The 25,362-nt window shown below is 36.3% G+C and overlaps 1 protein-coding gene across 1 annotated transcript; it reads right to left on the reverse strand.

Annotated features, from left to right (window-relative positions):
- Window positions 1-767: 767 nt before the first annotated feature.
- On the reverse strand, window positions 768-24,148 carry acat1 (acetyl-CoA acetyltransferase 1). The gene is made up of 12 exons (XM_039744513.1): window positions 24,003-24,148; window positions 22,934-22,981; window positions 22,730-22,847; window positions 20,123-20,218; window positions 17,773-17,873; window positions 7,932-8,075; window positions 7,546-7,696; window positions 3,511-3,606; window positions 2,810-2,923; window positions 1,374-1,438; window positions 1,014-1,171; window positions 768-932 (listed from the first exon to the last, which is right to left on the reverse strand). The coding sequence occupies exons 1-12, from the start codon at window positions 24,054-24,056 to the stop codon at window positions 812-814; spliced, it is 1,266 nt and encodes a 421-aa protein (XP_039600447.1). The 5' UTR covers window positions 24,057-24,148; the 3' UTR covers window positions 768-811.
- Between the last annotated feature and the right edge of the window lie 1,214 nt (window positions 24,149-25,362).

Below are 25,362 nucleotides of genomic sequence, written 5' to 3' on the forward strand. Positions count from 1 at the left end.
ATAAACCAAGAAGGTGGCATGGCAACCATTGTAGAAGTCTTTACAATTTTCATAGCCTCTCTCTTGAATAACGGAAAGTATTGTGTATGGGAGACAACAAAAACAGAACCTAAAACTTACAAGTTTGCAATGTACAGTACAGTATTGTAGAAGAATCTTTGTGTAAAACAAAGACACTTCAAGAAATGATACATAAACTTAAGTTTAAAAAAAAAAGACGAATATTTGGTGTGACGAGGCCTTTAAAAATGCATTCATTCACTCTGATACTCAGTACTGTAAACACACAGCAACACCTGTAAATGTGCTCATGACTCTACTTCCGATTCTCCACCATTTAACTGTAGAATTTGGCTGCTGAGAATTTCTATGCACAAACAGCAGACATGCAAAATGAACATTGACATACCTCAACAGATATATAACTGGGTCAAAAACGCATGTTAAAAATACATTTCTCCATTTAATAGAAACCTGGTTTTAATGATACTTAAAAAAAAAAGAGAAAAAAAATGCATATTACATTTTAAACAAACATTTTAATTTAAATAAAACATATCCACTGATTTATTTATTTTTTTGTTTTGCTCCAGATGCTACATAAAACAAATTTTGTAACAGCAAAAGACAGTTTTGGAGATTAGTCTAGGTAGTTTTGATCTCTGCAACATTGTTAATGTTTAATAAATAATCCAGACTATGAATCGTTTTCTGTTTATAGTCCATTCTCTGCATCTGTTCATACCAGCAGGTCTGATGGTGCTGCCTGCTGCTCAGATGGGCAGCAAAGAAAGTACAAAGATTTGGAATCTTAGCACCTCTGAATAAGCACTGCAGAAGCTCCTCCACCTCCATTACAAATACCAGCAAGTCCATATTCACCGGGCTTCAAGTTATGGACCATATGACCAACAATTCGTGCACCAGACATGCTAAATACAGAAAAAAAAAAACATTAAGTGTCGGACCCCATTTCAAATGTGTCTCACTCTTCATGATGAAGCAGTTCTTACCCAATTGGATGGCCCAGAGAAACAGCTCCTCCATTAATGTTTACCCTGTTTGGGTCAATTCCAAGCATTTTTATATTCGCTAGAACTACTACACTGAAGGCCTCATTTATTTCCCACATGGCAATGTCTTCTTTCTTTAGACCTGCTGCTTTTAAAACCTAATGGGGGGGGGGGACAAAAAAACAAAAAAGAATAAACCTATTTGTTGGATTTGTTAAAAATCCCCCTCTTGTTTAACCTGCTATTTGTGCCAACATCCTCCTTCATACATTTCAATGAATTATCTTATTTATTTTTTCCTTTCTTAATGTTGTAGTATTTTCTAAATACCATGCAATAGTTGAAAGTGTGGACACGTACCTTAGGCACAGCATATGCAGGAGCAATTGGGAAATCAATGGGATCAACAGCTGCATCTGCAAATGCTTTTGAATACAGAAAAGAGTATTACCAAAGACCATACCATCAGTCTTATCACACAGACATGATTAAGAGACAAATCAATATTCTAGAACGTCTACTACTGAATGCAAAGAAATTAACACTTCTGTCTATTATAATATAAAAATCCTGGGACAAGACAAGACATTTTAGCCTAGGACGAGATGTAACTTTTCAGAGAGATACTTTCACGTCCCGCGAGATGAGATTTTGTGCAAACATATTTAACCACACCTGGGGCTGGAAATAAAAGACAAAGAGTAGATGACAGAACGTTGTAAGGAATTCAAAAATGCTGGCGCAATACACATGCAGAGCAGGTTAGAGAGAACTGAGTACTGAAACTCAAAAGTCTCAAAAAATTATAGTAAAGAGTGCAAACAAATGGAAATTATTACTCAGTGAGATAACATAACAGCGAAAAGAGATTGAATATATTGTTCGGATTTAAACTACTGTAGATTGTCTAAAGTAGTGTTTCTTCCCAATGAAGAGGTGTATCCACGAGAATTAAGAGTTGTTTGCTAAAAGCGAAATCCACATATGCGAGCAGCAGAGATGCGAAGAGGCTGGCGCGTAGCGTAGGCTAGAGAGGTTGGCAGGCGAAACCCCCAGTATTGTAGTAAAATCTAGGCCTTCTTAAATGGACTCCACATTTTCCATATGTAAATATTCAGCCCCTATCTTTCTCTTCCACTAACAAGCTATTTTATCAATTACTATAAAGTCTTCTCCATTGGAATTTTATATTTTACTGTGCTACAAGAAAAATATGACCATTGTGAAAGTGGAATGAACTTTATGCCAATGTATGCCACAGTCTTTAGTTGGAAAAGCCAAAGTGTTAATAATGGCTGATGAGTTACATTAGTTTAACTGTCACACCCATATACATACATACACATATACACACACACACACATTTTATATTTATATATATATATATTTATATATATATATATATATATATATATATATATATATATATATTTATTTAGATATAGATAGATAGAGATATATATATATATATATATATATATATATATATATATATATATATATATATATATATATATATATATATATATATACACACACACACACACACACAATATAAAAAAGCAACCTGTCAGATTATTACACTGCAGAGTACATCGAGTGATTACGACTAGTGTTGACTAAAGTGGCTTTATGACCCGGTCTGCTTATTTTAAAACAGAAATTGTTCCCCTTTCTTTTCAGGGGGTGAACAGAAATGACAAATATTTTACAGTGACAGTTTATATGAAAAAAATGAACAAGCTACAAATAAATGAACTATGGCTACTTCTACTAAAAATAGATAGCCATCATACCAATAATCTTGGCAAGAGGTGTAGCATTGAGTCGTTTGGCAGCATTAGCAGTCATCAAAACCAAGGCAGCTGCTCCGTCATTTAAAGTGCTAGCATTGGCTGCTGTAACAGTACCTGGAAGTGTAGGGAAAAAAAAACAAACTTCCATTACAGTCTGGGCTGCCACGTGGTATTATGCTTAATGTCAAAACGCATAAGCATTTCTAATAAAATAGTTTCAAAGCAAAGTGGCCACAGGGGGAAACTGGAACATCAGGAACCGTTCTCCTGCATTAGAAAGAATAATGCACTTTATCATGTGAACAAAAAGCAGTATGTTGGTACACTGGTTAACACTGCAGTCTCGTCTGTGAATGGCTACATTAAATTCCCAGATCAGTTACTGGTATTATATTGCTCTTTTTTGGAGAATAAACAAATTGTGACATGTTACTGAGTGCCACAGCTATGGGAGATTACTCCTCTGTTGTGCATAGCTCATACACTGCCTTCCTACAGACAAACCTGATCATACATAAACATTTGTAAATAAGGTATGCTTTGTGTCCGTACCGCTTGATTTCTGCACACAACTTTAGTGATGAGCTACTAAAATTAATGCAAAAAAAAAAAAAAAAAAAGTCTTAATGTTTTAACATAATCCCCTTCTTCAGAAAAATACAAATATGCCTCCCAAATCAACAGTCGGGGAGGAAAATTACCATTCTCTTTCTGGAAGACGGCCTTCAATTTGGGTACCTTGCTAAAATCGACTCTCTTGTATTCCTCATCTTCTTTCACAATAATATCTGGTTTACCTATTTTAAAAATAAGAAAAAAAAAAACATTTTATTAAATTATAAAGGAATTTGCTATACATTATCCTGTAACACATGTGGCTGTACTGAATGTATTTGTTCAATTTTTTATATCCACCTTATTCTAGATGCAACAGAAGAGAGGTAGAGACTAACTTAGCCACATAAGACATGATGTTACACTAAAGAGAGCAAACCATCTATTCCATTTCATATGGGAGGAGAGAAAAATATACGCAACAAATAACTTGGTCTTCCTTTTAAGTAAAAAAATCACAAAAATTCTATAATTGTTCAATCCAAGTAGTCATGATTTCTGATAAAGGCACAACTGCTAAATACCTAAAGCAAATACGGTGCCCACCACTATTATTGGCACCCTTGTAAAAATTAATAAGAAGGGTTAGAAAAAAATCACTGTTTGTCATCTTGCACTGAAAAATTAGAAACATCTAACTTTTAATTGAAATAACTTAATTCAGAGAAAAACAAACCCCTCATTAAGAAATACATAGGTTTTTAGCAAAAACACATGTGCCACAATTGTTGGCACCCCCACATTTAATACTTTGTACAACCTCTCTTTGCCAATATAACAAGGCGGAGTCTTCTCTTGTAACCTTTTATAAGGTTGGAGAACACAGAGCATGGCATCTGAGACCATTCTTCTTTCCATAATCTCTCCAGATCATCCAGGGTCCGAGGCCCTCTCCTGTGTACTCACCTCTTCAGCTCACTCCACAGGTTTTCAGTTGGGTTCAGGTCAGGGGACTGATATGGCCATGGCAGAACTTTGATTCTCCGATGCCATGTTCTGTATTCTCCAAACTTACAGCACTTCTTACAATTTTTTACAAGGGGTGTCAATAATAGTGGAGGGCACTGTAATTGTACCAAAATTAAATGTCTTCATTAAGGTGAACTTACAATTTGTTATGCACTTTAACACATACAGTCTTTTTCATTGCATTTTATTTCTATTGCAGTTACAAATCATCTTAAGCTGTTAAACACAAACCCTAGGCGTGGCAGGTATGGGCAATAAAAAAAATATGCTAGATTTAGACATACTGTATTTGTTAGAAAAGATCAGCTTTAAATTGTCTTACAGTAAAGGGCAAGTTGAAGTTGTCCGATTTACTATCAAGAAAATAATGATTTTGCATTTAATAATGTTAGTTATACTGTTCCATTTGCATGACTCTTTTGGATGTGGAGTTATTAGTGAATGCTTGTGTTAAAGATGGCTGCTTTGGGAAAATACTTCTGTCAGGAGAGTGTTTGCCAGGTGTTTGTTCATTTATTTATTTCTACGCACTCTTCGTCTATCACATGACAATTGTTTTCCAATTAGAAAAAAAAACCTACCTGTTGTATGTTTAGTTTTAACAATAGTTTACACTTAACTTCTGTTCGTTCAACTCAAAATATGAAAAACAATCAACAGTGCATCTTATTTAGATAGCAGTTCATCTTTATTTGTATCGACTCGCCCATTTCACTGCTTTTGTTTTGAATGAAAAGCCGGGGCTGGACAAGGCGGGAGCACAGGAGTAGGTGCAGTAGGCTTTTAACAGGGCAGTCCTGGAAGGCACACAGTAGTAGAGAAGTTTTACCAAACATACTGATGTGATCAAAATAGGTTCAATGAGAGCTTCTTATTGTAGGTATCACTACATGATTGATATATTACTCAGCCCTACTATTTGCATTTACTTTTCAGCCTGAAATAAATTTTTTAAACAAATATATTAAAAATTGTACAAATATGTGGCTAAACTCCTTTCAAAAACTAAGTGATGACTTCAAAGCTGACACCTTAAAGTGCTTACCACATGCCCAAGAAAAAAAAAAAAAAAAAAGCCACTAGATGTAGGCTTAATGGTTAGATTGCACAGACCCAGGGATGAAGAAAATGTGCTACTTTATGTCATATCAAAGGAGTACATTGTTTGAAAACAGACCGATCCATAGATTTCTGGATTTCTCTGCTGAGCTGTAATTTAATGTTATTGCTTCCCATGTAGTACTACGTTCTTCGGATCTTCACTGTTTTGGACGGGGTTTTAAGTACACTTCAGGAATTTACATACATATTGAGTTTATTATTCTTTTGTTTATTTCTCATAATATAAATATACTTTGTTTGAAAAATACCAAACTTTCTGGTTTCATCTTTGTAACTGAAAACATTGCCATGGGGTGAGGAACATTTTATTTCAGTGTTCTAAAAGTGCGTTAATGTTCTTCACATTTCATATAATCGCTGAACGCTTATTGTGTTTTGAAATGTATTTCAGTGTGCTTTTAATATTCGTTTGTAATGGAGTTTTCTATAAAAGGTGTGGTTTGGTTGTCTATTTGAAGGCAGTCATAAAAGGAGGAAAAAAAATAAGACAGACCAGTTTTCATAGTCTAAAAGCTGGGTTGACTAGCAACCCAAAACTATCACCCCTGATGCAGTATCGATATGTGCACATGTCTCAGTGATGTGGCACCACATCTATGGTCGCTTTCTGCCTTGTGTCCAATGCAGTTAAGATAAGCATTAGTTTTCTAGAAATAACTAACAACCAATTGGAAATTACACAGGCAGGTTGACATACAAGTCATTTTTAATGAGAAAGCACCACAACTTCAGGGTTTCAGGCATAACACAAGTACCATTTCAACCACATTCTTTAACATCACTGCCTTGTTTTATTTAACCTCACTATTAGACCCAAGTGCCACTCGGGCAAAGATATAGACGCACCTTGTGTAAGCGACATGCACGAGTGTTACCTGGGCAATGGTGCAGATGCGTCTTCTCCTAGCCTCATAATGGTGTCTCATAAGCAACACCTCTCATCAGTAGTGATGCCAGGGTGAATCTGTCTTCGGGCAGTAAAAATGAAATGATCAGTGAAACTAAAAGTGATTCTGGTTTATTCGAAAGTGACTCTAGTGTCACTCGCCCATGTGTAGTATGCTGTTCATGTTATTATTAATACTTTTCTTTATTATTATTATACTTTCTAGACTTCTGATTTGAACGTTTTTGTGTTTTGTACATTTTACAGTAGAAAGAGGAGATTTGTCATTTCTCAAGCCAAAAAATGCAAGGTGGTAAAGGAGACTGTCTTTTCAAAATGGTCTTCTATTCCAAAGATTTAGATAACTCAGCTTTCTCAGAAAGACACCAATCAGAAAATTTTATGCTGACTCGCTGTAAGGAGGCCAAGGTGCATGTGTCGGGTCCTCCCTGGGTGGCGTTTGCATGTTCTCCCCATGTCTGCACAGGTTTCCTCCAGGTGCTGCAGTTTTCTCCCACAGTCCAAAGATATGCAGGCTAGGTGAACTGGCGATCCTAAATTGACCACAGTATGTGGATGGGATTAATGTGTGTGTGTGTGTGTGTGTATGTGTGTGTCTGCCCTGCGATAGACTGACACCCTGTGCAGTTTTTCTTCCTGCCTTGTGCTCTATGCCAGCTGGGATAGGCTCTAGCGGACCCCCTGTGACCCTGTTCAGGACTAAGTAGGTTATAAAATGACTGACTGACTAAATGTTATATGGTTAGCAAATTGCACAACTTTAAATCTTTGTTTTCATTTATTTTATAGGAACTGTAAATACAAAACAAATCTGTCCTTTTTTTCTCCACAGTTCAATGTCTTCATTTTTCTGAGCAAGGATACATGCAGCACTGTGAATCAAAATCAAGGTACAAAAGACAGTAGAGGCAACCTTAATGCTGTACAGAGCTGAAGCATTTGCTCCCATTTCCATTGTATCTTAATTATTTCTTCCTTGTGTTACCTTTTAGAAAGTCCAGTTAGAAAAATTATGACTGTTAACACCTGCATTATAATTAATGGCTAATATAAAAACACATTATCATTATTGAAAGAACCATTCAGTTTGCTTCTACTAAATGGCATTATCAGAAAAGGTTACCTTTCTGTGGTATGCTAACTTGGACAATTTCTTTCTCCAAAATTCCCTTTTCCCAAGCGGCTTTACTTCTATTATAGGAATTAATTGCAAACGCATCTTGTTCCTCTCTGGAAATGCTGCTCTTTTTGGCTGTGTTTTCTGCACAAACGCCCTGTATTTAGATTATATGCAAAATGTTAAATGCAAATACAAATAAACTTCATAACTGCAGGCACATGGTATTTAAAATAATAAAGACATGCCATAAAAAAAAAAATTTAACAGAGCACAATAACTCAGTAGTATGCAAATTAAGCAATGAGAACAAGTTACAAAGATACTATAGTAAACAAGTTGTTCTTTATTACCAATAATATATTAAATAATAGAAATAATAGAATCATCACCATGTGGAATTTGTTGTAGACATCTGTAAGCCCATCTTTCACAATGAGATCCTCCATCTGTACACCCCCATATCCAGGGGCTTCCCTTTTCATGACATACGGAACATTAGACATGCTCTCCATCCCGCCTGCAACCATTACATCCTAAAGAAAAGTAAAAAAAAAACAACTTTAAAAATGTACTACACACATTTTTTTGTAGTACCATTAACATTAGAAGTGAAGTTTGTAACAACCACTTTTTCTTAATTATACACTGAAAACATAAAAAATATTCATTTTAATTCACTACAATAATTTACTTTAGATAACAAAACAAGCTTTTCTATGTTTCCATTCTAATACTTCAATATTTACTGATTATTTACACAAGACGTATGTACTGCTTTTAGTTGTGACACTTATACAGTACCACCAAAAAGTAAAGTGCATGTAGGGAAAGTAGACCTTTTATGGAGATGATAGACAAATGAAAATGTTCATCTTTCAAAATGGCAAAAACCAGTCATTTAAAGCAGCTCATACAGGGCAATGTGGACTTATTACTCTCAGTATCACCTCTGTAATTAAATGTTTAAAAATATTTTTGATAGCTGCACAATGGGCAGGATGAAGAAGATGTGCTGAATGTTTACATACAGAATACTGAGCTGTTAATCAAGGTTTATAGTACAGCTCACATACTGTATAACCATTTACTTTAAGATATCTACTCGCAAATAAAAAAAATGTTTTTCTTGAGCACATAAACATGCACCGAAGACAGACTGGAACAAAATGTATTACAAAATGTATTTTAAATCAAACAATGTCTGAAATGTTTTTAAAAAATGTACATTTTCCAAATACTGCACACTGTTTGATAAACATTTTCTTTGTCAGGTTTAAGGTCTGATTGAATAAAATGATTTCTTGGTATGGTGCCTGACTGGAAATGGAGTTCTCACATTTTCACTCTACAAACATTTAATTTACAAAAAGCACAACTTATTAAAGGGTAGATGGTTTAGAGATTACTTCTCTGTGTACTGTTCTTGATTTTTTCTTTCCCTTCTCTTAAAAGTAAAAATGAATGCATTCTTGTCTTTCAGTAATTTAATTGATTCTTTAAAGTTCATGATCTTAATTATGCTACCAGATTCCAGTATTTAATCCTTATTTATAAATTTAATTGCTTTTTTATTTTTGTAATTTATTGAAATCCTCAATACCTAATCTATACTAATAAAAGGCAAAGCCCTCACTCACTCATCACTAATTCTCCAACTTCCCGTGTGGGTGGAAGGCTGAAATTTGGCAGGTTCATTCCTTACAGCTTCCTTACAAAAGTTGGGCAGGTTTTATTTCGAAATTCTACGCGTAATGGTCATAACTGGAAGCAGTTTTTCTCCATTTACTGTAATGGAGATGAGCTTCAACGCCGTGGGGGTGGAGTTTCGTGTGACATCATCACGCCTCCCACGTAATCACGCAGTACATAGAAAACCAGGAAGACCTCAAAAAGCGCTGAAGAAATGCATTATATAATTGAGAAGGCAGCGAAACAATAAGAAGCGAGTGAGTGACATATACAACCATATTCATGAGTTCTGCTACTTCGGAAACAAAGCACGATGTAAACCTACACTTTAAATTAAGTTCATAGACAGGCTGCCGCTGGCGTTTGTAATTTAGTGCCTGCCCATATAAGGCCGTCCGTCAGCGGCAATCCAATAGCAAACTCTCACTAAATATTCACGGGTTAAGGACTGTGCTTATGCAGAGGAAGATGAGATGGTCAGGGTGGTGTTTGACACAAACTCAGCGAAACTGCGAGAGAAAGTTTTAAGTGCCAGGACTAAGGTAACATTAAATACAGCCATGGACATAGCACGAGATGGCACCAGCACAGCTGGGAAACTTCGATGCATGTACACCGAGCGGCTCACGTGAACTGACGCAGTGCACAGATAAAAGCAACAGTTCCAAAGAGCGCTGAACAAAAACCGAATTACACAATTGAAAAGGCAGCAAAAAATATGAAGCGTCTGATACATACAAGCATATTCATAAATCCAAAACAAAGCACACGTTGGAAAAAGTCAATGTCCCGCTAAAGGAAGACAGTGTAAAAAAAACCCGTGCATGCAGTGTGTCAGGTCTCAGATAAAGAAGAAGACGAGCTGTTTATTGATGCAGTAAGAAATGAATCGATGAATGAAACCTGTCATCTTTACAACGATTGACAAACACGGAATGTAACTTGAACACAACACATCCTACAAATACGAACCTGATTGAAAGAAATAATGATAATCAAATCCTTGATGACAGCAACACTCAGTAACACTCACAAAACAAATACTGTATATTGACAGTCATGTTACGTTATTTTTAAAATGTTCCCTTTTCTTTTCTAGCTTTTTAACACACTACTTCTCCGCTATACGCTGGTATATATATATGTATATATATATATCCCGATCTACATACTCGAATAATGGATACTTTATTCGCCATCAATGATTGTTTTGGTAAAGCCATACTCAGTGTATTCATTAGATGAACGGTAAAAAAGTAAGAGCGAGGAGGATGACTTATTGAGGCATGCAGGCTGTAGTCTTGGCGTCAACTCTATCTGAATTGCGATCACATTTGAAAAATATATCTTTTCAAGTTCTATTTAGTCCATATGTGTCAAACTCAAGGGCGCAGGGCCACATCCGCCCGGTGTAATTATATCCGCCCGCGAGATCATTTTATATACTGTATTATTGTTATTAAATCCCGGGTATATGAAGCGCTGGTAACACAATAAACTACAGATCCCATAATGCAGCGCTTCAGCTGCCTTGCCTAACAGTTACCGCGTTAATCAAGTCTACCTTATGATGCTGCAAGTTATTGCGAAGCTAGCTCACACGATGCTGAAGAGAAAAGTTGATTCTGAAAATAGAGCCTTTAAAAACCGATGGGAGGCTGAGTATATGTTTACTGAACCCGTGTGTCTCATTTGTGGAGCTAATGTGGCTGTAATTACAGAATTTAATCTAAGACGGCACTATGAGACAAAACATCAGGGTAACCTGAATGCAATGCAGAAGATACAGAAAGCAGCATAATTAAATAAGAATCTGACACTTCAGCGGACGTTTTAACCCGTGCACAATCACAAAGTGATTTCAAGTGAAGCTGCTTTTATGGGAGACACAAATGCACCAGTGCACTTGCCCCACTTTCCCTGTTGCCAAGTAATGTTAAACCAAGTCGTCACTACGGTGTTCCCAAATCGCACTTTGCTGATAAACTGAGCGCACTGAGTTTGCACGGCGCTTTGGTGCTTTGAAGAACAAAAAAAGTCCGTCTACATGCGGCTCGAACCTTGTGCATGTTTGGTAGCACATATCTGTGTGAGAAGCTCTTCTCAGTGATAAAGACTAACAAAACAGCACACAGGAGTCGCCTCACTGATGAGCACCTGCAATCCATCCTGAGAATCTCCACAACACAGAACCTCACACCAAACATAAACGAACCTGTGGCCAAAAAAAGATGCCAGGCGTCCAGCTCTAAAATGACATATGAGCAAAGACAACTGAATGATTTGATTTGTTATTGCTGAAAGGAACACATTTTATTTATATTTCTAGGTTTTGTTATGCAGCATGTTCATATTTGAATTTGTATAATTTTGACAGGATATATTTTTATGGAGAGCAAAATCTTTTGGGATATTTAAAATCTAAGTTTATTTTTATATAAAATTACATAAGAGTAAAGAAATTTGAATGTTTGTTCTTTTAACGTTTACTTTATTTCTAACTTGTATAATTTAGACAGGATATATTTTTATGGAGAGCAAAATATTATAAGTTGTTTAAGGTTTGAGTTGATTTATTCACGAATAATATTCCTGTCTGTTTTACCATTCCTACCAAAGATATTTCTGTCGACTAAATAAAAATTCCTTCTATTTAAAATTTAAATAGAACTTGAACAAATACGATAGTTCATAATATCCACGCAGACTTGCACGTAAGAGCGGAGTTATCCGTTTTAACAAGCAGCGTATTGCACTGATACGAAATAGCTGTGTGTGTATATATGTAGATATGTATGTATATGTATATATGTTTATATATGTGTGTGTGTGTATGTATATATATATGTATTTGTGTGTGTGTGTATGTACAGTATGTGTGTATGTGTATATATGTAGATATATATATGTATGTATATATGTGTATATATATATGTAGATATATATATATATGTTTATGTGTGTGTAAATTATATATATATATATATATATATATATATATATATATATATATGACAACAACACTCATCACTCACAACAGTGACAAAACAATTACATTGACAATCATGTTACGTTATTTTCAAAATGTTTCCTTTTCTTTTTCATTGCTTCTTTAACACACTACTTCTCCGCTGCGAAGCGCGGGTATTTTGCTAGTTCTTAATATAAAATACATGTTCTCCATATATGTAATGCATGAATTTTTTGATAATTACATTCTTTTGAATATGTAAAATCTATCTTTATTTTCAAAACTGCAGTAAAAGTTGTAAAATAAAAATTGAAACATTCAATTATACACTATGATAAATATAAACTTTATACTTATAAAAACTGATAACAAAAATTACAAATGTGAAAATAGATTAATCATTTCTAAATTACATAGTCACTATCCAATTAGACTGCAAGCTTCTGGTTTATGTATGTTGTTCTTTTCTTATATTGTATGACACGACTTCAGATTTATTAAACATGAAACACACTTGATAACTGCTCATTTTTCTGGACGCGTACATGATTCCTTTCTTTTGAACCTTCTTCTTTTGCCTGCTCCCTTTATGGGTTGCCACAGCTGATCATCTTCTTCCATATCTTTCTGTCCTCTGCATCTTGTTCTGTTAGGGCTCATTTATACTTCACGCTCAGAAAGCGTACGCGCCCGCATCATGGCTGCCACACGTTCCCAGCGTTCATTTCATGCGTCCTCTGAGCAGGTCCTCAGAAATTAGCGTGACGCATGCGCGAGTTGTAGTACCAGCAAAAAGTCGGGTTGGTGGGGGGTACAGTGTGCTAAAAGTCGAAACGTGACGTCAGTGTCTCTGTTTACTATCTACATGTGACAGAAAGCCTCTATGCAGATCCTACGGGATGAATGCTTCAATGTGGTGAAGCAAAATGCCGACATACAGATGCATTCGTGGTGCTTTTATATTCAAGCGTCGCATATTCCTGATCGTAATGACACGATACATTTTAAAAGTCTCACATACCATCTTTTTTTTTTTTTTAATTTTTGCAACTTAACAACACAACATAATGTATAGCACTGTATTTGAGCCACTGAGAAAAAAAATAAAGGACACGGTGAAAATGTGTATTTTGTGATTAAAGTGGAAATTTCGGCTTTAATCTCGAAATGTCCACTTTAACCTCGTAGTTTACCATTAATGCAGACCATCGTAAACGTCATCCCAGTTTTTAATCGCTACGAGTTTTTTGGACCTGACAGCAGCGGCAAGCACAATAGATCACCACACAGAACAAATTAAATGTAAGATATTCCAACTCTACCACTTTCATGATGAAATGCATTAAAGTGTGCATGTTACATTTTACATATAATTTTGTTTAAATAATGAATACTGTTAATAATTACACACATGGCGGGAATAATTACACACATGGGGTTGTCACGGTGGTGGAGCGATAGCACTGCTGTCTCGCAGGGAGTTATGTTGCTGGTACAGTGGAACCTCGGTTCACGAACGTCTTGTTACACGTACAACTCAGTTTATGACCAAAACGTTCGCCAAACTTTTGCCTCGGTTCACGACCACACACTCGGTATACGAACAAGCCAGTTTCCCTTTCGGTTTGTACATGTTCAGTCTCTCCCTGTGCATTTCCTGTGCAGCGAGCGAGAGAGAGAGAGAGAGCGCGAGACACACAGGCGGCGCAAGAGAGACAGACGCGCGCACACACACAGGTAGCACGAGAGAGCGCGACACACACGCAGGTAGCACGAGAGAGCGTGGCACACACGCAGGTAGCACGAGAGAGCGCGGCACACACGCAGGTAGCACGAGAGAGCGCGCGGCACACACGCAGGTAGCACGAGAGAGCGCGCGGCACACACACAGGTAGCACGAGAGAGTGCGACACACACACACACACACACAGAGGCAGCGCGAGATGCAGACACACAGGCAGTGCAAGAGACAGACAAACAAACACACACACACACACACACACACAGCGCGAGATGCAGACACACATGCAGTGCGAGAGAGAGCTGGACGCATTAAGGTAGGAAGGCAGTTAAAGAATGCACTGGGCTTGATTTTGTTTTCACTTCTGTTTCCAGTGATCGGTTCGTAGCGTGCATTGTTGCAATGTTATTTTTCTTGGTGGTTTATTAAATTACGGATTTTTTCAAATGTTCATTTTTTTCCATGTGCTTAAAACTCATTAACAAAAGTGCTTTTAGCCAGCGGTTGGTAACGCTATAGCGCGATCTACTGCAGTGTTAGTTTTCTCTGTTGTTCAAGGTTTTCTCAATGTTATTCAATGTTTTTACATTTAGTTTACTATTCATTCTATGGATTAATTAACTATATTTGTGCTTAAAAACTTAAAAAAAATGTATATTTACATACAATTCGTATGGTCTGGAATGGATTAATTGTATTTACATACAATCCTATGGGGGAAATTGCTTCGGTTCACGTCCAAATCGGTTTACGACCAGAGTTTTAGAATAAATTATGGTTGTGAACCGAGGTTCTACTGTATTTCCTGCTTGTATTCCACACTGTGCACCAGTTTCCTTCCAAAGATATGCAGATTTGGGGATTTGGTGCCGCTAAAATGACGCAAGTGTATACGAGTGCTTGTATTCACCTTGCGATGAGCTGAGGCCTCGTCCACGGATTGTTTCTCACTTGTGCGCCCAATGCTTGCTGGAATGGACACATCCCTGGATTGATGGATTTAATCAATAAAGATAATTTTCAGAGATATTGCGGTAAGGTGTCATCAGAATTTAATGAGTGTTCTAGGCCAGGGGTCCTCAATCACGGTCCTGGAGAGCCACAGTGGCTGCAGGTTTTTGCTCAATAAAAAGCACTTATTGCTAAAGTAACACTTCTGCTTCACTTTAGTGATTTTGAGCCCTTATTGCTTAATTTTGTCTTAAACAGCTATTTTAATTGCTCCTTATTATCAAGAACATGCAAATGACAAGAGAGAGCAGCATTTCTCCATTTAGCTTATTTACATTTACACCTGTGTGTATTTATCTGCACTATTGGGTTTAATTAAATACTTGGAAGAAAAATGAAGAGAAAAAAGTGAAGGACTGAGAATTACTCGTCCATTTTAGCCTTCAAATCATTTGCATGATAGAAAGGGAAAGAAAATCTAGGATATGGGAATGACCTGACATAGCAGAGTTAATTTAATGTCATAGCTTGTTAGTGCTTTATTGGCAAGAATTGCTTTCTAATTAAGCAACCAGGTCAGAACAAAAACCTGCAGCCACTGCGGCTCTCCAGGACTGGGATTGAGGACCCCTGTTCTAGGCAATTCACAACACAGAGAAGCCAAACATGTTCTCACCATGATAATATCATGCACTGCCACCTGGTGGATTCCTCCAGATTTATGTAAAGTACGCGTGCAAGTATGAACACTACAATGCTTGCGTAGCAGGAGCGTCCGCTGCAGCATGCGTCGCATGAAGTATAACATCGGCCTTACACCGATCACCTGAATGTCCTCTGTCACCACATCCATAAACCTTCCCTTAGGCCTTCCTCTTTTCCTCTTCCCTGGCAGCTCTATCCTTAGCGTCCTTCTCCCAATATTCTTTTTAGTACTATTCCATAATTAAACTATGGTACTGTCCTACATTTACATGTACTTATTTGGCTGATGCCTTTATCCAGGGTGACTTACAACATTTATGATACAACAGATTACATTTCATTTGGTTTTCCAGTTTTAGTAGAGTCAGGTGAAGAGACTTGCTTAGGGTCACACAGTGTCAGTAGCAGGATATGAACCCACAACCTCAGGGTTTGAAGTCCAAAGCCTCAATCACTACACCACACTGACATACTGGTACTTTCCTAGTTCAACATTGTTACTCAAGCTACCATGCTTCTCATTTCTGTCCTAAAGGAATGGAATTGGGTGAACGCATTTAATAATATTTCAAGCCATTTTCAGAAAAAAAAAAAACAAAAAAAAAAAACACATCAATATGTAAATTTGGATATTACACAACACTAGTTCTTGACCAGAAAATTATCACTTAAACATAAAAATGCACAACCCAACTTAGTATTAAGGTAAGCCTTTACAGATAATGCCATTTCCTAATCTAGAGTTCACACTGCCTACACTCAAAACAAGGAAGCATAACTCTTAAAATCAAGTCTGCCATTTGTGCTCAGCCTGTCATTTGTGCTCTAAGTATGTCCGTGCCTATACCGCAAACAAATCATGTTGTTTATAGGTAAATAAAAGCTTAAGGTACTCTGTTCCCTTGCTCCCTACAGAAACCAGTTCAATGTCAATCCCTCCTCAGGATGCAATAGTCCTTCTAAATAAACGGTCAGCACAACTTCTTCCTTAAATATGAATTAATTTTTCATCTGCTGAAACAATTTGTTATTTACATGTTTAATCTGTAGGTAATACCAATCAATCAATGCAAGGCTTCCAATGTAAGCATGTTACTGACAAGACAGAGAGACAATTCCTAGAAATCATGGCACTTGGTTCAGAATGCAAAGGAACATTTCTTATGCCCCTTAACACTTACTGTTTGTAATTCCTGATTACCTGTCTCGATGTTACAAGAGAAAATGGAAGGGCTTCCATATTGAATCCCCAACTTCAATTACTCTGGTTATCCTCGTACATCCCCAAGGATATGCAAGTTAAGTTAATGCACAGGTTATGTGGAAGTTCCCCTGGGTGTGTGCATGTGACTGGGTCCTGTAATGAACTGGCACCCTCTCTAAGGCAGTTTCCTGTTCTGTGTTTAGTGTAGACATGATAGACTTGAGACCCTAACAACCTTCACCTAGTTTAAGTAGCTTTAAGATTATTATATTATGAAATGTTCTGAAATTTGAAAGATAGCCTGTCCTGCTCCTATTTATGCTTTTATATATCAACATTCCTTCTGCTGAAGCATCCAATACAATGCCTCTGTTAGACACTGCACTGTGCTTATTTTCCCTGAATCTCTCAGCATTTCAAAGGCAGACAGTTGTAATGTTATTGCAGCAGTTGGGAGTGTAAAAAAATGATTTCTCATTTGAATAGTCTATTTGCTCCAATTATTCAATTTCAAGGACAAATTTAAAAATGGACATTAAGCGTAAAATCTTAAGTTATGAATTAAATGGATGAATGGATAAAATTACATCAAATGACCACAAAAATGTGTTTATGATTCTTCAATATAGACTGTAAAAAGTACACATTTTAAAATGAAAATGTAAATACATCACATAATGCACAGAACAGATAATGCAATCTTTTTTCACAATTGTCACATGTAATGAAAAAGAAAAATTCAAGTAAACCATACTTAGTATTTAATTTTAACTCAGATGCACAGGAATGTTTTTAAAGCAACATTTCTCAGTTTATATTTTGTGTTTATGTTGCACTTTTGTCATGCTGTATTTGTAACTGCTGTTTAACACACTGACGTAAGTAGAAGTGAACTTATTAAGAATAAATTGTATTTAATTAAACAATGCATTTTAATTTTTGTAAAACAAAGACTAAAAAAGGCAATACCTGGTGTCCACACATTAGACTTTGGGCTGCCAACATAACAGATTTCATTCCAGAGGCACACACTTTATTAATTGTGGTTGCTGGTGTTGAAATTGGCAAGCCTAAATAAACAGAAAAAAAAAAATAAAGGTAATAAATATGCGTTTATAATAGAATATTATGTAGCTACTCATTCATCCAGTATTTGAATATTTTCTCCAGGGGGCATGTAAAGCCTTTCCAGGCAGGATTGTGTGCAAGATTAGAAATTACTATAGACAGGACACAATTATATGACACATGCTCACACATATTTTCACAAGGCATAGTTTAAGCAAAAGATGACTATGAGGTAACATGACTGAAGTGTTTAAAATTACTAAGGGAATTAGTACAGTGGATTGAGACTGTTACTTTAAAATGAGTTCATCAAGAACATAGGGACACAGTTGGAAAGGTGTTAAGGGTAAATTTCACACAAACATTAGGAAGTTTTTCTTTACACACTTGGAATAAGCTACCAAATAGTGTGGTAGACAGTAAGACTTTAGGGGCTTTCAAAACTCCACTTAATGTTTTTTGGAAGAAATAAGTGGATAGGACTGGGAAGCTTTGTAGGGCTGAATGACCGGTTATCGTCAAGATTTTTGTAATGTTCTAATGACCATTTCAGAGATGGTTATTAGCCATTTATTTCCAATTAACCTGAGGGTTTTTGTGAACATTTAGATACAAGAATCACAACATCTGTGTGAGAACAGTGCCAATGGCTATGTCAACATGATACCTAAACAGATATGCTATTAAAGGATTAGAAAAACATCTGTATAGAATACAACAACTTGAAGAAAAGGAATTCCAGAATACAACAGGCAGTTCTGTAACAGCTCTATAATTTATTTTATCTTCAAAATTAAAACAAAATTTCAAAAACAAATTACTCTTAATTTTAAAAATGTACAACTGTATATAAATATTATGGTGTCACAGTCGTTAGTGCTGCTGCACATTTCCAGAGACGTGGTTTCCAACATAAACTCGGGCGCTTTCCAGTTAGAATTTGTGTGTTGTCCTTGTGTTTTCATGGGCATTTTTCCAGATATTTGAGTTTGCTTTCTACATTTTAAAAGATGTTCATATAGTTAATTTAGTATGTGTAAGGAAAAAGTGTGTGCATAGGAATGCTCAAAACCAGGGCTTGTTCCTGCCTTTCACCCACTGATGCTGGGCGTAGCTCTGACCATGAATTGCAAGATGGAAAGATATACAAGTATTTAATTCATATCGACTCTCCATATCAGTTTTCAAAGTCAGCTTCCTAACCACCAACAATCATCTCTGTATCAGTTCATTGTTTATTTCATTATTTGTCATTTACTTTTTTTTTTCTTTCTCATTTTCTTCAGTTAGAAAAGGGAGCAAACTGCACACAAAAAAGTGAATTAATAGAAATTTCACAAAAGCGAACTAAGCATTTAAAACTACTGCAAGAATAGAAACATTTCAAAATTTCATATAAATATTTTGCTACTGTAGTTTTCTAAATGAAGAGAAAAAAAAACTAACAGTTAATTTAACAATTAAATCAATTAGTGGTGAAACTTGTTGAAATAAAAGCATGCAGCCACTGACATCCCCCTGAACTTGAACTGAAAACCACTGTTCTATATAATAGTTCAGGGGTGCCCAATGCGTCGATCACGTTGCATTCGAAAAAAAATCCTCCCTATGGCATTTACCACTTGATTGACATACAGGGTGGCACACAAGCTACTGCAAAACTCTGGCTGTGATCTAGTTATCCTTCCAAAGTTATAGCGACTAAAGAAGGGATTTTAAAAAAACTGTTTGCGGAGGGTATGGGCTAGATGTGGAACTGGAAGAGGATTTTTTTCTTACAATGTCACAATCGAAGTGTGTTTGTCTGATCTGTCAATCTATTATTGCTATTCCAAAAAAGGAAAACGTGGAAATGCACTTTCGAACTGCTCATAAAAACTACGAAACTGATGTCCTTCCAAAAAGCGATGAGAAAGAGAAAGGAGAGGGAACTAAAATTGCAGTTAATCGGACATCCGTCATTTTTCACTCGGTTGAATTCAAAAGCTCCTTGACTTCATTATTTAGCTCTACTTATTTATGCGAGTCAGCCTTTTTTCCACATGACGATTATTAAATCCAAATACTGTAGTGACCATAAATGAACTGTTATTGTTCATTTCGACCTGGTCATTTTAAAAGTATCTCGCAAGCCGAAAAAGTGTGGGCACCCCTGTAATAGTTACTCTTATGTTTGAATTTAAATGGCCAATTTTAATCAGAAACATTGATAGCTTACTCATTACATATGAAAATCTGATATAATACACACCTGCACCAAGAAGTGCTTGTCTTGTTGGTGCCTGTCCTTCTCCAGCCTGAAGAACATTTCCCATGTATACTTCTTGCACTTCCTCTGGTGAAATACCTGAACAGAAAACAAAATACTGAGAACTTTTTAATAATTTCCCTGCCAGCTTGGGTTATTAATTCTGAGTTTTTCAGGCATTATTACTCACTGTACACAAGTAAAACCAGGTCCCTGCATTAGCCCTGTGAACACCTCTTCAATATTCTACTATATATTTTATACATCGCTGGATTTACATCAGGCATCCAAATGCTGAGAAACAGTCCAATGTCATACCAATTGCCAAACATTATATCCAGATACCCTGGATGACTTCAGACCAATTGCCTTAACTCATTTTATCCTGAAATCCTCAGAAAAGCTAAAAAAGGGAGAATATGTAAATAAAACTCCAGCCTATTTAGGCTCTTGCCAATCTGTATAAAGAGTAAGGTATGCGTGTGTGCAGATGTAATGGAATGGCAAGGACATTTCCACATATGGATAGTTATACAACCAGGGCAACACTGCTACTTATTGATTTAAATTTAGTTTTTTAACCATTTAACCTCACATTTTAGTTGAGAGGCTCTTTGTTCATTTTTGTTTTGGCTAAAACTAAATTATGCATTTTTAAACTTACAGAGTACAGACTATTTGCTGGCTTGTTCTCTGATGAGGTTCCTCCATTCACTTCTAGGATGTTGTCTGCAAATCTATATATAAATGATTGTTGAAGTTCACGTCAGACGTACAGTTACTACATAAGTATCTGGACAGTTACACAATTTTCATAATCTTGGCCCTGTATGCCACAACAATGGATTTGAAATTAAGTATTCATTATGTAACTGAAATGTAGACTTTCAGCTTTAATTTAAGGGGCTTACCAAAAATATTGTCATTAACTTTTGCTCAAAGGAATTTGGACAAAGAAAAATGTTCTAAAACTGAACAGGCTTTTAAAAATATTTTCTAGCAAAGTCTAATCTGTCCTTACTATTCCTGAGGTTTACATCTTTTGGCAAACCCTCTGTCTTTACTTTCATGAAGTCTTCCCTTGATTGCAGACTTTGGCAATGATAGGTCTACCTTCCAGAGGGTGTTCTTGGTTTGGCTTCACCAAGGACAGAATTCTACTGTCATCCAGCACAGTTGTCTTCTGTGGTTTTCCAGCCCTTCTGGTGTTGCCGAGTTCACCAATGCGTTCCTTCTTTTTAAGAATATATGAAATTATTGATTTGACCACTCCTGGTGTTTCTGCTATCTCTCAAAAGCCTAATGATGTACTGTTTGTACTTGCACAGACAGCTCTTTGGACCTCATATTGAGAGTTCACAGTGACAGTTTCCAAATTCAAATTCCACCCTTGGAATCAATTCTGGACCTTTCACCTGCTTAATAATTAATGAAATAATGAGGGAACAGCTTGTCAGTCAAATGTCCAAATACTTTTGAGCCGCTGAAAATGAGGGGACCATGTATAAAAAAAAAATGTCTGTCATTCCTAAATGGCTCATACTAGATTTTTGGTAAACATCTTACTTTAAAGCTGAAAGTCAACACTTCAATCACATAATGATTATTTTATTCCAGATCTGTTGTGGTGGTGTACAAAGAAAACATTATGAAAATTGTATCAGTGTCCAAATACCTATGGAGTGGACTGTATCTTAAATTCAGCAAATGACTGTCATTCTTTATTCTTTTTTCAAAATACCAAGATAAATCACTGACTTAAGTGTTAATTATTTTGTAAAGTTGCGCAATTGTTCCTTTTAACAATACACATCTCATCATCTCAAACTGCTGTCCCTAGTGAGGGCCGCAGAGGTAGCAGGTAAAGCAGGTCAGGTCAGCCCAGGCGTCCCTGTCCCAACTTAAAGATTTCAGCTCTTCATCAAAAATTCCCTGAAGTTCCCAAGCCCAGCTGAGAAATATAATCTCTTCAGAATGTCCTGGGTCTGCCACAGGGTTTCGTCCAAGTGGTTCAGTGAGAATTAACCAGAGGAAACCTTTGACTTGCCAAAACCAACTTAAATGGCTCATCTCAATCTCATGAGCCAGCAACTCTACCGGGAGGCCCTCTGGATTTTTAAATTATTGGTAAAATGACTTGTGTGAAATAGTTGCATCTCATTAAATCATGTTACAGATCAGAATGAAAGTGAAGTCAGTAATGTCAAGACAGTAGCCATGATTTGAATCCGAAGTTTCAATTGATGCTATGAGGTTGTAGACTTCGATTTCTCAACTCACAAGACTCACAACCAATAGGTATAAGAACTCTTTTACTGACAGTTCTACAGGCATTTTGGATTCTAGTGGCAGTAGGGTACCTGATGAGTTCTTGATTATTTCAGAGTACTGTTACAGTTCAGTACTACTACTGTATCTGCAGGAATGCTAATTGTGTGTTCAGATTTTCACAGTGCGTATTACTTTTTATTATTGGTGTATTATCTTGTACTTGTGGTACAATGTTTTTATGTTAGTACATTATTGCTTAACAAAAAAAAATCCCAACAATGATTATAAATCTAAAAGACAAAAAAGCACAGTGATGACTTCAATAAGACAGGCACCTACCAGCTTTATCAATTGCACCTTTGATTGCAACAGAACCAAGTTTTGTTGCAGGGACTTTAGAAAGGCTGCCCATAAAAGAACCTATGGGGGTTCGTACAGCACTGACGATAACCACTTCCTAAAACAAACATACAAAAAAGTTTTTTACCGTTTTTATATACCTGTATATTTTTGTAAAGTCTGCAATGCATAGTACCAACTTACATTTAGTGTTGATCCAGATGCATAGCTTCTGGTCACATACTTGGATGCCTAAGAAATAATTAATACATCTTAAATAAATGTGCAAACATCGATTTCAATTAAAGTTCAGCTTTAACATTTTAATTTTCAAGAAGTCTATAAAACAAATAAAAATAACTCTGTAAATTTCTAAATTACTTAGTTCCTTAACTAAATTCATGCCTGTAGATTGAATCAAAAGAAACAAAAAACAATAAAGTTGACACCGAATTAAATCTCGGTTAACTTGCAGAGGCCACAAATTTCAACATACCCCTGGAATTTAACACATTTACATCACCGATTAAGCACAAATACCCAAAGTAAACATGTACTGGGTTCAATTAACCCCTAATTAAAATAAAAAACTGGGAACTAGCTGAAAGAAAATGCACATCATCATTGCCACTGATACTTTAAATTCGTATCAGTAACGGTCATCGCTTACTACGTGGTTCAAATTATAAATACGCTTCTTTATTAAATTGGCGTGTTTTTATGTACCTATTCATTCACACTAACCTCTTTAATACTTTTTGTAGTTCAATCAGTTTTATCTACGAAATTTAATACGGTTCATAAAAAATAGTTCTATTCTCAGAAGCCGGTCAGCTTCCAGATCAGATCTGCCTGAACTATGTTAAAGAGACGTTTGTCTGTATGGAAAGATAAACGACAAAACCTTTCGGATCAGATTAAACGCTTCGTTCGAGATTTCTTTGATTTCATATAGCTAAGCCCCCTACTACTAAAGACCCCCACCACTTTTTAAGTCCGATTACATTTTATTAATGTAATACTTCAACTGCATCATTGACAAAGCACAAATGTAAAATTTCGACAGAAACAAAAGTCAGAATTAGTTACCGACTCCGCATGCAGCCCATTCTGCAACAACCTCTCGTTTTGACACCTCAAGTGCACGAAATCTATCGAAAGCAACGCTGCACCCGAGGCCCTAGCAACTTGCATTGTTCGAATTCCCTTGCGTTACGGAGTTAATTTCGCAGGGTCTTCTGCTATTGCGATTAACGTTGTTTGTTTTGCTTACCAGCAGTCTTCGACAGAGCTGCGCGTTTAAATTCATGTAACAAGAGGAGGACATGACTTATTGTTTCCCAAGATTTCAATGAAATAACCAACTCTTCTGTCACCTTCAGGTTCTCACTATGACGGCGCCACTTCGCCTAGCCAATGAAAACGGAGGTGGGGGCCGTGTTCAGTTTTATATTTCGAGTGAGTGACGTAGGCTGGTGGAGCCTCATGGGAAGTGTAGTTCTTTGTTCAAAATATTACTATTAACCTTTCACACCATTATTGTACCTGGAACAGGACAACATGATATGTTTTTTCAGTGTTCGTAAAATTCCTTCGATCGAAAACACATTTCTGAATTTATTGTCTTTTAATATCATTGTTTAAAACTACAAAATGACAACAGTTCTAAGATTGATCCCCTAAATACATCCATCCATTATCCAACCCGCTATATCCTACCTACAGGGTCACGGGGGTGTGCTGGAGCCAATCACCAGCCAATACAGGGCGCAAGGCAGGAAACAAACCCTGGGCAGGGCGCCATCCCACCGCAGTCCCTAAAATACTGCAATAGGTATTGGAAAGAAGTCTCTTGTATTTATTTATTTATTTTACTTTTTTTAGGTACCTTGTAATGTGTAAAATTTGAAATGACAAGCGTGAATTGACCACAAATGTAAAGGTATGATTAACTTTTAACAGTTAAATTTTGTACAGACGTGCATAGATTATCGAACTTTTAATCATGCCTTTCTAGAAAACATTTAAAAACAGCAGCAGATGTGAATGACTATATATAAGCATCTGTTTTGCAAATTGGCACTGGTTATTGTTTAGGTAACTAATATAGTAAAGCATAAAATATGCTTTGCTAGAATAACCTCAGGGTGCTAGAAGGGAATGTGGACAAAGCTAATGCCCTGAACCAATTTTTTAATCGATATTCCCTCCCAGCGCCACATTCTTCCAACTGCCATTCCAACCACACCATCTCCACTGAATCAACAACTAAAACTAAAAGAGAATGTTAAAAAAAACTGCAAAAGTTTCTCTTTTCATTTATACAACCTTAGCAACAGTTGGTGAAGTATAATGTGGCATTCCTGTTCTTGAAACCAAGTCAAGTGCTGAATACTCATTTTTAAATCTCTTCCGAACTCTTAGCTGAACACAATAATAATAATAATAATATATGCAAAATATTCATTCAAACCTGGTTAGTCCAGTTCTGGGATATAAGTCTCTCCAATTACCTCTCGGATATTACAATGATTCCAAAATTTACTAGTATAATGTGAATGGGGTGTGGAGTTAGACTGTTTATCAGGTTGCTGAAATCTTTAAGAAATATGGTGCTAAACAGCAACTAAAAG

This window comes from Polypterus senegalus, chromosome 2 (genome assembly GCF_016835505.1).
Source record: "Polypterus senegalus isolate Bchr_013 chromosome 2, ASM1683550v1, whole genome shotgun sequence".
Taxonomy (NCBI): Eukaryota; Metazoa; Chordata; class Cladistia; order Polypteriformes; family Polypteridae; genus Polypterus; species Polypterus senegalus.

Coding starts and splice junctions, on each gene's coding strand:
- acat1 (XM_039744513.1), bottom strand. CDS start 24,056: ATGTCCTCCTCTTGTTACATGAATTTAAACGCGCAGCTCTGTCGAAGA. Junction 17,874..20,122: donor ACAAGCACTTCTTGGTGCAG/GTGTGTATTATA, acceptor CTGTTTATTTAG/GCTTGCCAATTTCAACACCA. Junction 933..1,013: donor TCTCTGGGCCATCCAATTGG/GTAAGAACTGCT, acceptor TTCTGTATTTAG/CATGTCTGGTGCACGAATTG.